Source organism: Muntiacus reevesi, chromosome 9 (genome assembly GCF_963930625.1).
Source record: "Muntiacus reevesi chromosome 9, mMunRee1.1, whole genome shotgun sequence".
NCBI classification, from domain to species: Eukaryota; Metazoa; Chordata; class Mammalia; order Artiodactyla; family Cervidae; genus Muntiacus; species Muntiacus reevesi.
Window position 1 is genome coordinate 62,860,995 of NC_089257.1, and position 12,529 is coordinate 62,873,523.

Here is a 12,529-nt window from a genome sequence, read left to right on the forward strand (position 1 = left end):
TTGGTTGTTGTTCAACTTTTTTTTATGACACATCTTTCTCCTGCTGCTTTTCTCTCTTTTGCTTTTCTTTTTCTTCTGTAATCTACCTCTCTCTGTGGAATTTTCTCTTTGCTTCCCTCTTTATGTTGTTTTATTTTTTCTAGTCAGCCTGCCCCTTCCTCTCGGTCCTAGAAACTTCTTTGTTCTGCAGTTTCACTGGGAGATTTTAAGAATTACTTAAGAATTTCTAGATCACTAATCCAGGGATAGCAATTTATTTCTCTTGTTCTGGGTTAGGTTACTGGTCAAGCCTGCTTCTTTTCTTTTTGGCCGTGCCACACGGCTTGTGGGGTCTTAGTTCCCCCCTCAGGGATAAAACCCTGGACCCACAGCAGTGAGAGCTTCTTAATTGCATGGGTAACCTTCATCCTCCTTCTACTGAGTTTCCATACAGCTTCACTAATTTTTAACAATTACCTGTCATCCTTCGAGACAAGGAGACACCTTGTCTCACTTCAAATCTTCAGCTCTTCAAATTTCTCAGACAGATGACTGCCCCCAAAATGGCAAATAAAACCTGAGGTACAAAAAAGTTATTAGGAAAAGCTTTTCCTTGAGGATCCTCTCTCTGATTGCTCACATGAACTATGATTTTCGTGGAAAGAGCACTAGACTGAGTTGAAAAGAGAACTTCCCTGGTGGTCGAGTGGTTAACGGGCATATACTTCCACTGCAGGGGGCATGGGTTTGATCCCTGGTGAACTAAGATCCCACATGCTGTGTGGCCAAAAAAAAAAAAAAAAAGTCAAAAAAAGTTCCAGTTCTGCTACCTATTGGCTGTGCAAATAAATCACCTCTGGGCTTTCCGTGTCTGTCTTCACTGGTGAAATAGGAACATTCAGGGCAGTGTCCTGTCAATGAAAGCACTTTGCAAAGTGTCTTGCGATAGCACATGATTCCTCTTTAAATCCTTCAAACATTAAACACTGAGATTTATTTTGGTCAGACTGTTTTAGATGGGGCGGGGGAGGGGGAAGGGGGTTTTCAGGGGAAATCTACCAGCTAGAAAAAGCACAGGGATCCTTGTGGTAACATTTGGTTAAAATCAAGTATAGAAACTCTAGGACTTTTTGAATACAGAGGGTCCTAAGGAATTTTGATTATTTTGGAGGTGGTAATCCAGTTCAGGCTACTGTGGCCTGAGGGCGGTGCTTTGATAAGTGAAATCTCTGCAGGTATGTTCAACGTTCACTTCTTAGGCAAGCCTAAAACCTGTTTTTAAAAAAATGTGTGCGTGTGGGCCAGACCCAAAGCAGCCTGGGACCTTTCAGACAGGCACCACCTCCTCTGGCTGTTTCTGAGGCCATCCAGAGGCCAGGGTCCAGAGGAGCTGAAAAGACAGGACTGCAGAGTCTGGGACTTTGCGTAGACGTGTCTGTAGCGCGGAGAGTGGGAGGGAGGCAAGGAAGGAGGGGAGGAGGGCGTTGGGAGCCGAAGCCCCACCTTTCATTCCAGCAAAGTGCACCGGCGGAGCAGGAATGACTCACAGGCGCGGGTGCTCACGTTCCCACAGGTGAGGCGACAGACTGCTTTCTCCGGGAAGACGCCGAGGCGCTCTCTCCGCCAGGAGCGGCCTTGGCCGGGTGCTGGCGCGCTCCGTCTGCGCGGTCTGGTCTCTGGGGCCAGGCCTGGGTTTCCCTCATGTATGGCCAGAGCCCTACGCGTGCTGTGCTTTTTCTCCTTGGCGTACAGCTCACAGGTAAGAGCTCGCGGGCTTCTCTGAGCATTTCCTCCACTGCCTACCCTGTAAAGTTAGCTCATTGTCGCAGAAGTTGCAAGAGTCTTTTTACCGGAGCCTGAGCCACAGTGACATTTCGCCTTAGTGTTGACTTTAATGAAACTGAAGTGGGGGGTTGTTTTGGGGGAACTGCTTTTGGAAAAACAGGTTTCGGTGTGTTCTGGCTGCCAGTGATTGGGGCACAGAGCGGGTTTTCTAATCTCAGGTTACACTCCATTTTTTGGTGGCTGCTCTCCACCCCCCCACTACAGGCAGAACCCGGCTCTTGGATTTCTGTGTGTGGGTCTTGTCTGCGACTCTGGGCAGTATTGGGAAACTGGAGACGGTTAAGGAGAGAGACCCACTGTGGCTTGCTAACTGCCCCAACATGCACATACTAAATGTAAATATGCTAAAAAAAAAAAAAATGCTACATGGTATAAAGGTTCCAGGGTACAAGCAAGCTAAACTGTCTGGGGCTGATTAATTCCGTTTTTTGCAGAAGACTAGGAATAGTAGGAAATTCACTTAACAAGGACCCTTTCTGAAAAACTTACTGCTAGGGGACCATTATACACATAAGGTATTATGGTTAATCTGAACAGAGGTCTAATTAGTTTTAATTTTTTTGTTTCTGCCTTCAATCTTATTTGCCAATGTTTATAGTTTGTTAGAGCAGTTTTGAAGGTACCATGAGGCTAGGGTATCCTGCTTTAGAGAAGGTGTGACTGCTAAGTAAAGTTTATGGTGTGTTATTTTTAGCTGTTAAATGAATGGGAGGGTCAAGGTTACATGTAGGTAGGAATATGTGGTGGGTGAAGCTGAGTTTGAGTGAGAGCTGGGGCATCTCAGATCTGTTTGATGCCCTACTCAGACCTTTATTTTGGTAGTGTCAGCAGAAATTCTCGTAAGACACATCTCCTGTTAACCCTTCATTGCCTTTTTTCCATTGCAGCTCTTTGGCCAGTAGCAGCTGTGGAAATTTACACTCCCCGGGTGCTGGAGGCTGTCAATGGGACAGATGTCCGGTTAAAATGCACTTTCTCCAGCTTTGCCCCAGTGGGTGATTCTCTCACGGTGACCTGGAATTTCCGTCCTCGAGATGGGGGCCCTGAGCAGTTTGTAAGTTTGGGGCTCTTGATTAGAAAAATAAGCCAGTCCATTTCTCCTGGCCCTTTTATATTTTTCTTAGTGATAAGTACAGGGTAAAACTGGGGAACAATTCTTGGCACAGAGACAGAACTGAGAGGCTGGTGAAGGGGAAAGCCAGATTGTTGCAGGAGAACTGCAGACGGGGCAGTCAAGCTTGCTGTTTCTCTTTTTAAGTTTTTTTTTTTTTTTCATGTGGACCATTTTCAAAGTCTTTATTGGATGTGCTCCAATATTGTTTCTGCCTTATTGTTTTGGTATTTTGGCCACAAGGCATGTGGGAACTTAGCTCCCTGACCAGGGATCAAACCCATGGCCTGTGCACTGGAAGGTGTTTCTCTTCTGCTCCTGCTATCTCAGTCTCCCTGCCCAGGTACCGAATAAACCCTTTGGTCATGACTCCTCTCTAGGTTTTCTACTACCATGTGGATCCCTTCAAACCCATGAGTGGGCGTTTCAAGGACCGAGTGGTCTGGGATGGGAACCCTGAGCGGTATGATGTCTCCATCCTCCTCTGGAAGCTGCAGTTTGATGACAATGGGACATACACCTGTCAGGTGAAGAACCCACCTGATGTTGATGGACTGATCGGGGAGATCCAGCTCAGCGTCGTGCAGACTGGTAGGTGATGCAGAGACAAGTGTTTTTGGAAAGTGTGAGAGTTTGTAGAAAACAGAGGGGCAAAGTTTTCTGATGGCTGAAAGAGAAGAGAGGAGGACCAACTCTTTGGATCTGGAAATTGCAGAGGAAGAGTGAAGAGTCCTGGGGTAAAAAGAGAAAGGCTTTGTTTGGCTGTGGAAAGAAACAGAAAATAAGGCAAAGGGACCTAGGGAATCGGTTACAAAAATGGCATTGAGATCATGAAAGGGAGAGGAAGCAACTCTCTGATAAAAGGCTAACAATAAGTCCATTCATCCACTCATTTAGTCACAAGATACTATTGAGTACCTACTCACTGTCCAAAGTGCTTGACATGTACTATCTCATTTAATTCTCACAATCACTGTTGGAAGTAGATACCAGTAACGGTAGTTATTGTTTATGGCGCCCTTCCCACATGCTAGGAGATTTATGTAACACATCTAATCTTTGTTGTTGTTCAGTGCTAAGTCATGTCCAACTCTTTGCGACCCCATGGACTGCAGCGTGCCAGGCTTCCCCTGTCCTTCATTATCTCCTGGAGTTTGCTCAAACTCATGTCCATTGAGTTGGTGGTGCCATCCAACCATCTCATCCTCTGTCTAATCTTTACACATATCAATTTACTGTGCTCTTAGTGCTTCCCTCCCCCCTCGTTACTAATGAGGAAACCAATGCTCATACAGGTTAAGTCACTTGTCCAAAGTCATGGAGCAGATAAATGGAATCACTCAGAACTCAAACCCAAGCATCTCTGTCTCCAAAATTGTGCTCCATCGAATGCACTGTATTGCCTGCAGGCCTAGAAAGGACAACCTGGAAAACTGCCAGATAACAAAAAGAAAAGACCACAAAACTTTAAGAGTTGTAAATTTGGGTCTGAGTCACTGCTACAGTTTATCAGCTATAAATAAATTTTTTTCTTCTGTAAAGTGAGAATAATAGAGCTAAGATTATGATGAGGATAAAAATGACATAATAAAAGTAAAAATCCCCAAAGTCTGAATTGTACTGAAAATTATAATAGCTACCATATATTGAAAGTATTATGTGCAGGCACAGCGTGGAACAATTTAAATAAGCAATTTTATTTTTTATAAGAACTCAAGATATGAGTATTTTTATCTTTACTCTATACATTGAAGAAACTGAGGCTCAAAAAAAAGTTAATTACCCAAGTCACATAGGAGCTGGTATTTTAACCTAGCTGTCTTTGGTGTATTCTCTTAACCAACACGTTACTATCCAAAACATAAAAGCCTATAAAATGGTATGAATTCCCCCTTTCAGTCCTAGTATCATCCTTCAAGGTCCTATCAATAGAGAGCTGTGTGACCTTGGAGAAGTCATTTGAGTGTTGAAAGAAGTAATGTAATGTCTTTGGATCTGTTTCTTCTTTGCAAAATGAACAGGTAGATAAGAACCCACGGGTCTTAAACATACTAGGATGACTACTCTGAGGACCTAATGAAAGCCATAACCCCTATTTACCACAAACAAGGCACACAATCTGACATGGATTTTGTGGGTTTGTTCTCCTTCACCATGCCCCGCCCCCCCTTCCCCACCCTCTTCCTTTACAGACTCGAGGCTGGGGAACCCCTGGGCTAGATATTCGCTAATGTCTTTTCTAGCTCTGTAGGTTTTTTGAAATTTAAGTCAGAAATCAAGCTCAAAATCAAGAGACCCAGCCTTCACAGTCTATAACCTTGTTTAGGGACCCTTCCCTCTGGGTTCTCTTACATCATTGATCCACTAGACTACAGTTACTTGTCTCTCTTTCCTGTGGGTATCAGTTCCTTGAAGGTAATGTCTGTTCTGGCTTTGTATTTCCACTAAAGTACTAGAACATAATAAGCTCTTAATAAACCTGAATAAATGACTGACTGAATGACAGGGTTGAGGATTCAGGGAGAAATAAACACTGGACTTGATTAGGTCAGCAATAACCTTACCCCATTAGCTAGGTTACCTGCCCCCAGTGATTCTCAAATTTTTTGCATGCATCAGAATCACCTGGTGGACAAGTTAAAACAGATTGCTGGGCCCCACCTGTAATTGGGTAGATCTGGGGTGGAGCCTGATGGAACTTGCCTTTCGAAGTTCTCAAGTCACTCTGTAGCTGCTCCTCCTAGGACCATAGTTTGAGAACCACTGACGTGTCTGTATGGCTTTTCTATTGCTACCAGAGTTTACACAGTTAATATGGTAGAAGAAAGGAATATTTCATTTGGTGAAAACACATCCCTATTATATCTTTAGATTTCATCACAGTCCTCCTCTTCAGAATCCCAACTTGATCTTTTCTCCTTACAGTACGCTTCTCTGAGATCCACTTCCTGGCTCTGGCCATCGGCTCCGCCTGCGCACTGATGGTCATAATAGTAATTGTGGTGGTCCTCTTCCAGCATTTCCGGAAAAAGCGACGGGCTGAAAGAGCTCATAAAGTGGTGGAGATAAAATCGTAAGGCTGGGCAGTTCTGCAGAAGTCTTCTAACACTGTTTTATGGCAACTCTTGGTATTTTATAGCGGGGCTAAATCATTCTTGAACAAATGTCCTTTCTTTTGGGTAAATCTCATACAGAATTCAAATCCACAGGATGGACAAATTAGGGTGTGAATTAGTAACTTTAGCTGTTTCTGTATGAAATACAGTTGATTTACACTGTTGTGTTAGTTTCAGGTGTAAAGTGATTCAATTATTTACATATATGCATATATTCTTTTTCAGACTCAATTCCCTTATAGGTTATTACAAAATAGTGAGTGTATTTCCCTGTGCTATACAGTAGGTTCTTGTTGGTTCACTATTTTATACATTATAGTGTGTATATGTTAGTCCCAAACTCCTAATTTACCCCCCCCCCCCCCCCCCCCCGCCCTTTCACCCTTGGTAGCTATAAGTTTGTTTCCTCTGCGGTGTTTAGTTTCTTAATTTTAGGGAAGATTTCATCATAGGCTTTCTTTACTATGTAGGATTTGATATACAAAAATTTGCTTATGTAAAGCTTTTCTAGGATATTCCTTCCTTTTAATGTAAAGCATACATTTCTAAGAATCACTGGGCTGTCTGCAGGGCCTCTGAATCAGTGCCTAGGAAAGACAGCCATGCTGATGTTAAGGTACATTATATATATATATTTTTTTTTTTAGATAAAATTTACATATAATAAAATTCATTATTTAATGTTCACAAAGTTGTGTAACCATTACCGCTAATTCCAGAACATTTTCATCACTTCCAAAAGAAACTCCATACCTTTTAGCCATCACTCCCTAGCTTCCTCTCCCACCTGCCCCTGACAACTACCAATCAATCTGCTTTCTGTCTCTCTGGATTCGCCTGTTCTGGACAGTTCATGTAAAGGGAATCATATAACATGTGACCTTTTAAAAAAAATTACATTTTTGTAATTTGAAAAAAAATATTTTATTTTTTATTATTTTATTTATTTATTTTTAATTTTTTTAAAATTTTTTATTATTTTAAAAAATATGTGACCTTTTATGTATGGCTTCTTTGACTTAGTATAATGCTTTCAAGGTTCAACCATGTGATAGTATGTCATTCCTTTTTGTGGCTTCATTATATTCCATCGTATACATATACCACGTTTAAAAAAAGTATTTATTTTTTAATTTATTTGGCTATGTCAGGTACTAGTTGTGGCACATAGGAACTTTGCTCACAGCATGAAAGGCTTCTCTAGTTGCAGGGCACATAGGCTTAGTTGCCCCAGGGCATGGGGCATCTTAGTTCCCCCAGGGCATGGGGCATCTTAATTCCCCAACCGGGTGTTGAACCCATGTCCCCTTCACTGGAAGGCAAATTCTTAACCACTGAGCCACTAGGGAAGTCCCCACATTTTGTTATTTCATTCAATTGATGGACATTTAAAATTTCCCCACTTTTTGACTAGTAGGATTAATGCTACTATGAACATTCATCTACAAGTTTCTGTGTAGGCATATGTTTTCAATTTTTTGGAGTATATAAACAGGAGTGGAATTACTGGGATATATAGTAACTCTATGTTACCTTCTTGAGGAATTGCTAGACTATTTTCCAAAACAGCTGCACCATTTCATATTCCTGCCAGCAATGTATGAGGGTTCCAGTTTGTCTACATCCTCAACAATACTTGTATTGCCTGTCCTTTTGATTATAGCCATCTAGTGTGTGTGAAGTGGTATCTCATTAAGGTTTTGAATTGTATTTTTCTAACGACTAATGATGTTGGGCATCTTTCCATGTGTTTATTGGCTATTTTAATACCTAATTTGGAAATATATTATTCAAATATGTTACATATTTGAATTTTTGAATATTTGAAACCATTTCCAAGTTAGGGTATTTGTCTTTTTATTGTTAAGTTTTGAAGGTCTTTATATTTTTTGGAGTATACAAAAGCACCTTGTTAGATAAAGGATTTGCAATTATTTTCTCCCATTCTGTGGATTGCCTTTCCATTATCGTGACTGATGTCCTTTGCAGCACAAAAGTTCTTCTAAGAGTTTTACAGTTTAGTTCTTATATTTAGGTCTTTGATTCTTTTTTTATTATTTTTTTGATTCATTTTTAATTAATGAACTTTAAATTCATTTAATTAATTCTTGTATATGGTGTGAAGTAGGAGTCCAAATTCATTCTCTCACAGTGTAATTTTTTTCAGCTGTCCCAGCATCATTTGTTTCTTTCCCTCAAGAAATATTTACAATAGTAAACAGAACTTGATTTTTAAAGAGCTTAATGAACCCAACTCTTAGCTGATTTGAATAGAATATAATTGATAAACATGACTACTAGGTCAGTCTTTGTTTTTGTTTATTTTGGTTTTAATTTTATGCTTTTTACTTTTTTGAATAAGAAGTAGAATTAGAATACTAATGCTAAACTGAAGTGTCTGTTTTAAATACCTGGAGTTCCCAAATGATATTCCCCTCTAGAAATATTCTGAAAAGGGTCATGTGGAGGCATGAGTATTGTTAGACAGTACTAGTTTGGTTTAGTGCTCTGTAAGTGTGATCTACTCCCAGGTGCATATACTTCCCCAAATTTGGGGGAATATATCTAACCTGAAACTTTGTATGACTTGCCTCCCTTGTTCCTTGTCTTGTTCTCCTGACATTGGTTTCTGCTTCTATGTTACAGAAAAGAAGAAGAAAAGCTCAACCAGGAAAAAAAGGCTTCTGTTTCTTTAGAATACACAGACTAACATTCTTACATGGTAAGTTTCACAATTGGGTTGCTTTCTTTCCTTAGCTTACTTACACGTTTATTCTCTACTGTAGATCTCCTAGATGATATGATTGTTAGGTGTTTCCTGTATGAAATGAGAGGAGCTGGGCAGAAAGATAAAAGTCTTTTCGTGTGTTACGGATGGCTTTCCCTTTGAGTGTGTTTTGAGCAAAGGACTAGAAATCTAGAACCTCCTATCATTAAAGCTGAGAATTCTATGATTATTTGAAGCTTTGGGGTTATATTTACCACCCTTAAGAATAATAAATTAACTTTCAATATGTAAGTAAATTTTTTTTTAATGAAAGAATTAATATTTGCTTTTTTCTTTTCTTTTCTTGTAAACTAATCATGGCAGTTAAGAGTGACTCAATAGATATGCTTGACATTTTGACAAGAGAACTTCTATATTCTTTGGAACTGATTTCAACTCTTCTCATTTAGTTATTGGGACTATGAACCCAATTTTAGTGGTGTGTAATTTTGTTTTTCCAGTTTTTAGGTTTATTAAGCTTAAAAGGTAGGTTGATTTATTTTAATATGATTATAATTTCTATTCCCTGAAGTTGATCCACTATTATCATTTGCAAAAAGAGCCACAGTTTTACAGCCTAAAGCTCCCGTGAAAGTTCACAAGAATTTATAAAAAAAAGAATATGGAGAAAAATGATTCTATTATAAACCTAGGGGAAAAAAATTGGTATCACAGAGATTTTTACCAAGGACTATTTTTAAAATCAAGCAGATTTTCTAAGTCAGGGGCATGGAAAATAAAGACAGAGGCTGTTTAAGATTAAAAGAAATTTAAGAGAGTGATACAATCAAGTGCAGTGTATGATCTCTGATGGATGGATACTAGTCTGAATGAACTAGTTGTAAAAAGAGTTGGGGGTACAACTGGGAAAGTCTTAATATGAAAAATGTCAATATGGATAATATTAGAGAGTTATCATTAATTTTTATTAGGTATAATAAAGATAGTGTGCTTACACAGGAAGACATCCATATTTTAAAAATGCATATTGGAGTACTTATGGGTAAAATGTCAGTAATTTGTTTTAAAAACTCTAGCCCCCTCCATATATGTTATTTATAGCAGGTACAATTTATGGCTATAAAATTAAGTGAGAGTGTATTCTACACACTGACTTCTTTGCTTTTCTGTATATTTGATTTTCTTTATTATAAAGGGGTTGGGGGGAGACAGAGAGAGAATGTATATATATGTGAGTAAGCAGATATTGTTCATCCAAGGGTCTAGGGAAGGCAGGGACTATGAGTTAAGGACACTGACCCTGAGAACTATGTAATAAAGATCAGGAAATTTTTTAAAAAGTTAAATTAGGAGAGGACAAATATACTTAAGAATATTTTTCTTCACAATGGAAAATAGATCTAGTAATATGTATGTATTCATGTCAGGTACTCCTATTGCACTGTTGCTAAATGCATTATCCATTTAAACTTCTGCTCTGTATTTCAGGAAGCTGAATATTTCCCAGAACAAGAACCCTAAGATAAGCTGGAGTTAATGGAAGCTTTGCTTTGGCTTTTCCAGTTGTGACCTGTCTTCCAACCAGCACTGCAGTATATAACCACCTAGATGAGCAACGTTCCTTTGGAGCCAGCATAGGGCCCTTCTTGAGCAGATACCACCAGACTCACAAACAGCTCTGTTACTAAGGTTTTATTTAATTTCAGAGTGCATATATTTTTCAAATGCTCACTAGGTTTTGTATACTAAGAAGCTATATTTTTGCCCTGAAACACTCCTTGTGGATTATGATTTATATTCACATATATTGGCCTCAAATGAGATAAAAACCAAACTGTCTCGTTCACTTTGATATATTAATTTTAGAGCAGTGTTCTAGCTACTAAAGTTAACATCTTTATTCTTTCCTTCTCACATGTTTTGTTAAAAGGTGAGCTAATTCTCTCAACAGTTTTGATTAATTAACAGAAAATCCTAAATTCAAACTGTTATAGTTTGATTTTTATGGCTCTCCTTAAGTATGAGACACATCTTATTTTATTGAATTTCTTTCAATACCCTAGATGGCAGGTTTTTGTTTTTGTTTGTTTTTGGTCAGTTGACCCAAGGTTTAAAGTAGCACAAGCCGAAACCACAGAATAACTAGGGAAGGTGACATAAATGCTAATAGATTGACAAATGCCATCTCAGGATGAAATGCTTGTCACCTTTTTTCTGTGCTCTGATAAATGATCCATAGCTCTGATTTTTCACAAGCAGTGAATGACTGTTTAGCTTACTATATTCCCCACTTCCAACTCAATTATTTATAACAACAGAGCAAAACCTATGCTCATTTGTAGACTGGAATCATTAAGCAGTTAAATGGAAGGATTCTGAAGTAGTATATTACAATTTAAGAATTTAGGGCTAGTGAAAAAAAAATCAACCCTAAATGGTGATAATTTTCTCTAGTGTTATACAAAGCTCTGAGAACTGGAAGAGATTAAATTGTTTCTTTCTTTTATATATTTTTTGTTTTAATACAGCTTGATGCTTTGATTTCACCAACTAGGCTGAAAATGTTATTTCTGTTAACAAACTGGAGTTTCAAAGCAGTTTATTTATATTTAAAGATGATGAACTTGGATTTTTTTCCCCAATACTAAAAGAAACCCACCCTGGTATAATTTACTTATTCATAATTTACTTATGAACTTGAAATGCTTCTCATACCTGTCTCATTTTGCCTTTTATGCTGTCTAAAAAAGTGGTTTTAGTACCCAGTTTTGAAACTAAAAATCAAATTTAAAGTCCATATTACCTTTCGTTCACATTTTCTTTTTTTTCTCTATATTAAATCTTTTGAAAATATAGTAACTGGATATTTCTTCAAACAGATGGCCTGGATAAAATGTAAAGAGGTAGTTAAAAACTCATGGAAGGTGTTTCCAGCGAAACTTGTAGTTTCTGTGTCTTGGTTAAATGCTCAAGGGTTAATACAGCCCCATTGTTCAGTGTCTTCTACTTAAAGAGAACTTTTGTATTGTAATTTATTTTTTATTGTGCCTTAAACACTATGTAAATAACTGTCAGTAATAAAGCATTACAATTATATAATTTGCTTATACGAAAATCTAAAATTTTTACATAGCAGGTAACAGAAAACTGATGGGAATGTATTTTACCTATATTGAAAAATTTTCTAAGGGGCAGCCTGGAAGTCAATAATAGAATTAGTTTCTACTGGATAAATAAAACTATATGAATTTCCACAGAATTTTCACATTGCTTTGAACAACAGAATTGAGCACAACAAACTACTTAGTTTGGGGACTCTTTTGAAGGAAGAGTAAGTATCATCTCTTCCATCTGATACTCTTACATTACCTTCTTAATAGAGAAAACTACCAGCTTTCAAGTCTAGTAAAGAAATGCGAGTTGAAAAATGTAAAGTTATTAACTATCCCCAAAGTTGAAGCATATTTTCTTCCCTTGCTTTCATTAAACATACGTAGATTCCAGGAGAATAGACTAATAATTAAAGGACAGTACTATCCCATTTCTTTTTCAGAAGAATCTGACATCACCTCTTCATTTCACTTCAAGCACTGTGAAAACACTTTCTCGCTTTTCCAACCAAAAGAAGCATAAGTCTCAGCTCCTTTTTGTAATGATTTCATCATTGCCACTGTCAGCAGTAACTTAAGTGAAAGAAAGTGAAGTCGCTTAGTCGTGTCCGACTCTTTGCGACCTCATGGGCTGTAGCCT

General features: G+C 38.4%; 1 protein-coding gene across 1 annotated transcript; it reads left to right on the forward strand.

The window, feature by feature from the left end:
• Positions 1 to 1,435: 1,435 nt before the first annotated feature.
• MPZL2 (myelin protein zero like 2) lies at positions 1,436 to 12,027 on the forward strand. The gene is made up of 6 exons (XM_065945134.1): positions 1,436 to 1,738; positions 2,712 to 2,878; positions 3,316 to 3,526; positions 5,861 to 6,008; positions 8,698 to 8,773; positions 10,268 to 12,027. The coding sequence occupies exons 1-5, from the start codon at positions 1,681 to 1,683 to the stop codon at positions 8,759 to 8,761; spliced, it is 648 nt and encodes a 215-aa protein (XP_065801206.1). The 5' UTR covers positions 1,436 to 1,680; the 3' UTR covers positions 8,762 to 8,773; positions 10,268 to 12,027.
• The last annotated feature ends 502 nt before the right edge of the window (positions 12,028 to 12,529 follow it).

Coding starts and splice junctions, on each gene's coding strand:
- MPZL2 (XM_065945134.1), top strand. CDS start 1,681: ATGTATGGCCAGAGCCCTACGCGTGCTGTGCTTTTTCTCCTTGGCGTA. Junction 3,527..5,860: donor GCTCAGCGTCGTGCAGACTG/GTAGGTGATGCA, acceptor TTCTCCTTACAG/TACGCTTCTCTGAGATCCAC. Junction 6,009..8,697: donor AAAGTGGTGGAGATAAAATC/GTAAGGCTGGGC, acceptor TCTATGTTACAG/AAAAGAAGAAGAAAAGCTCA.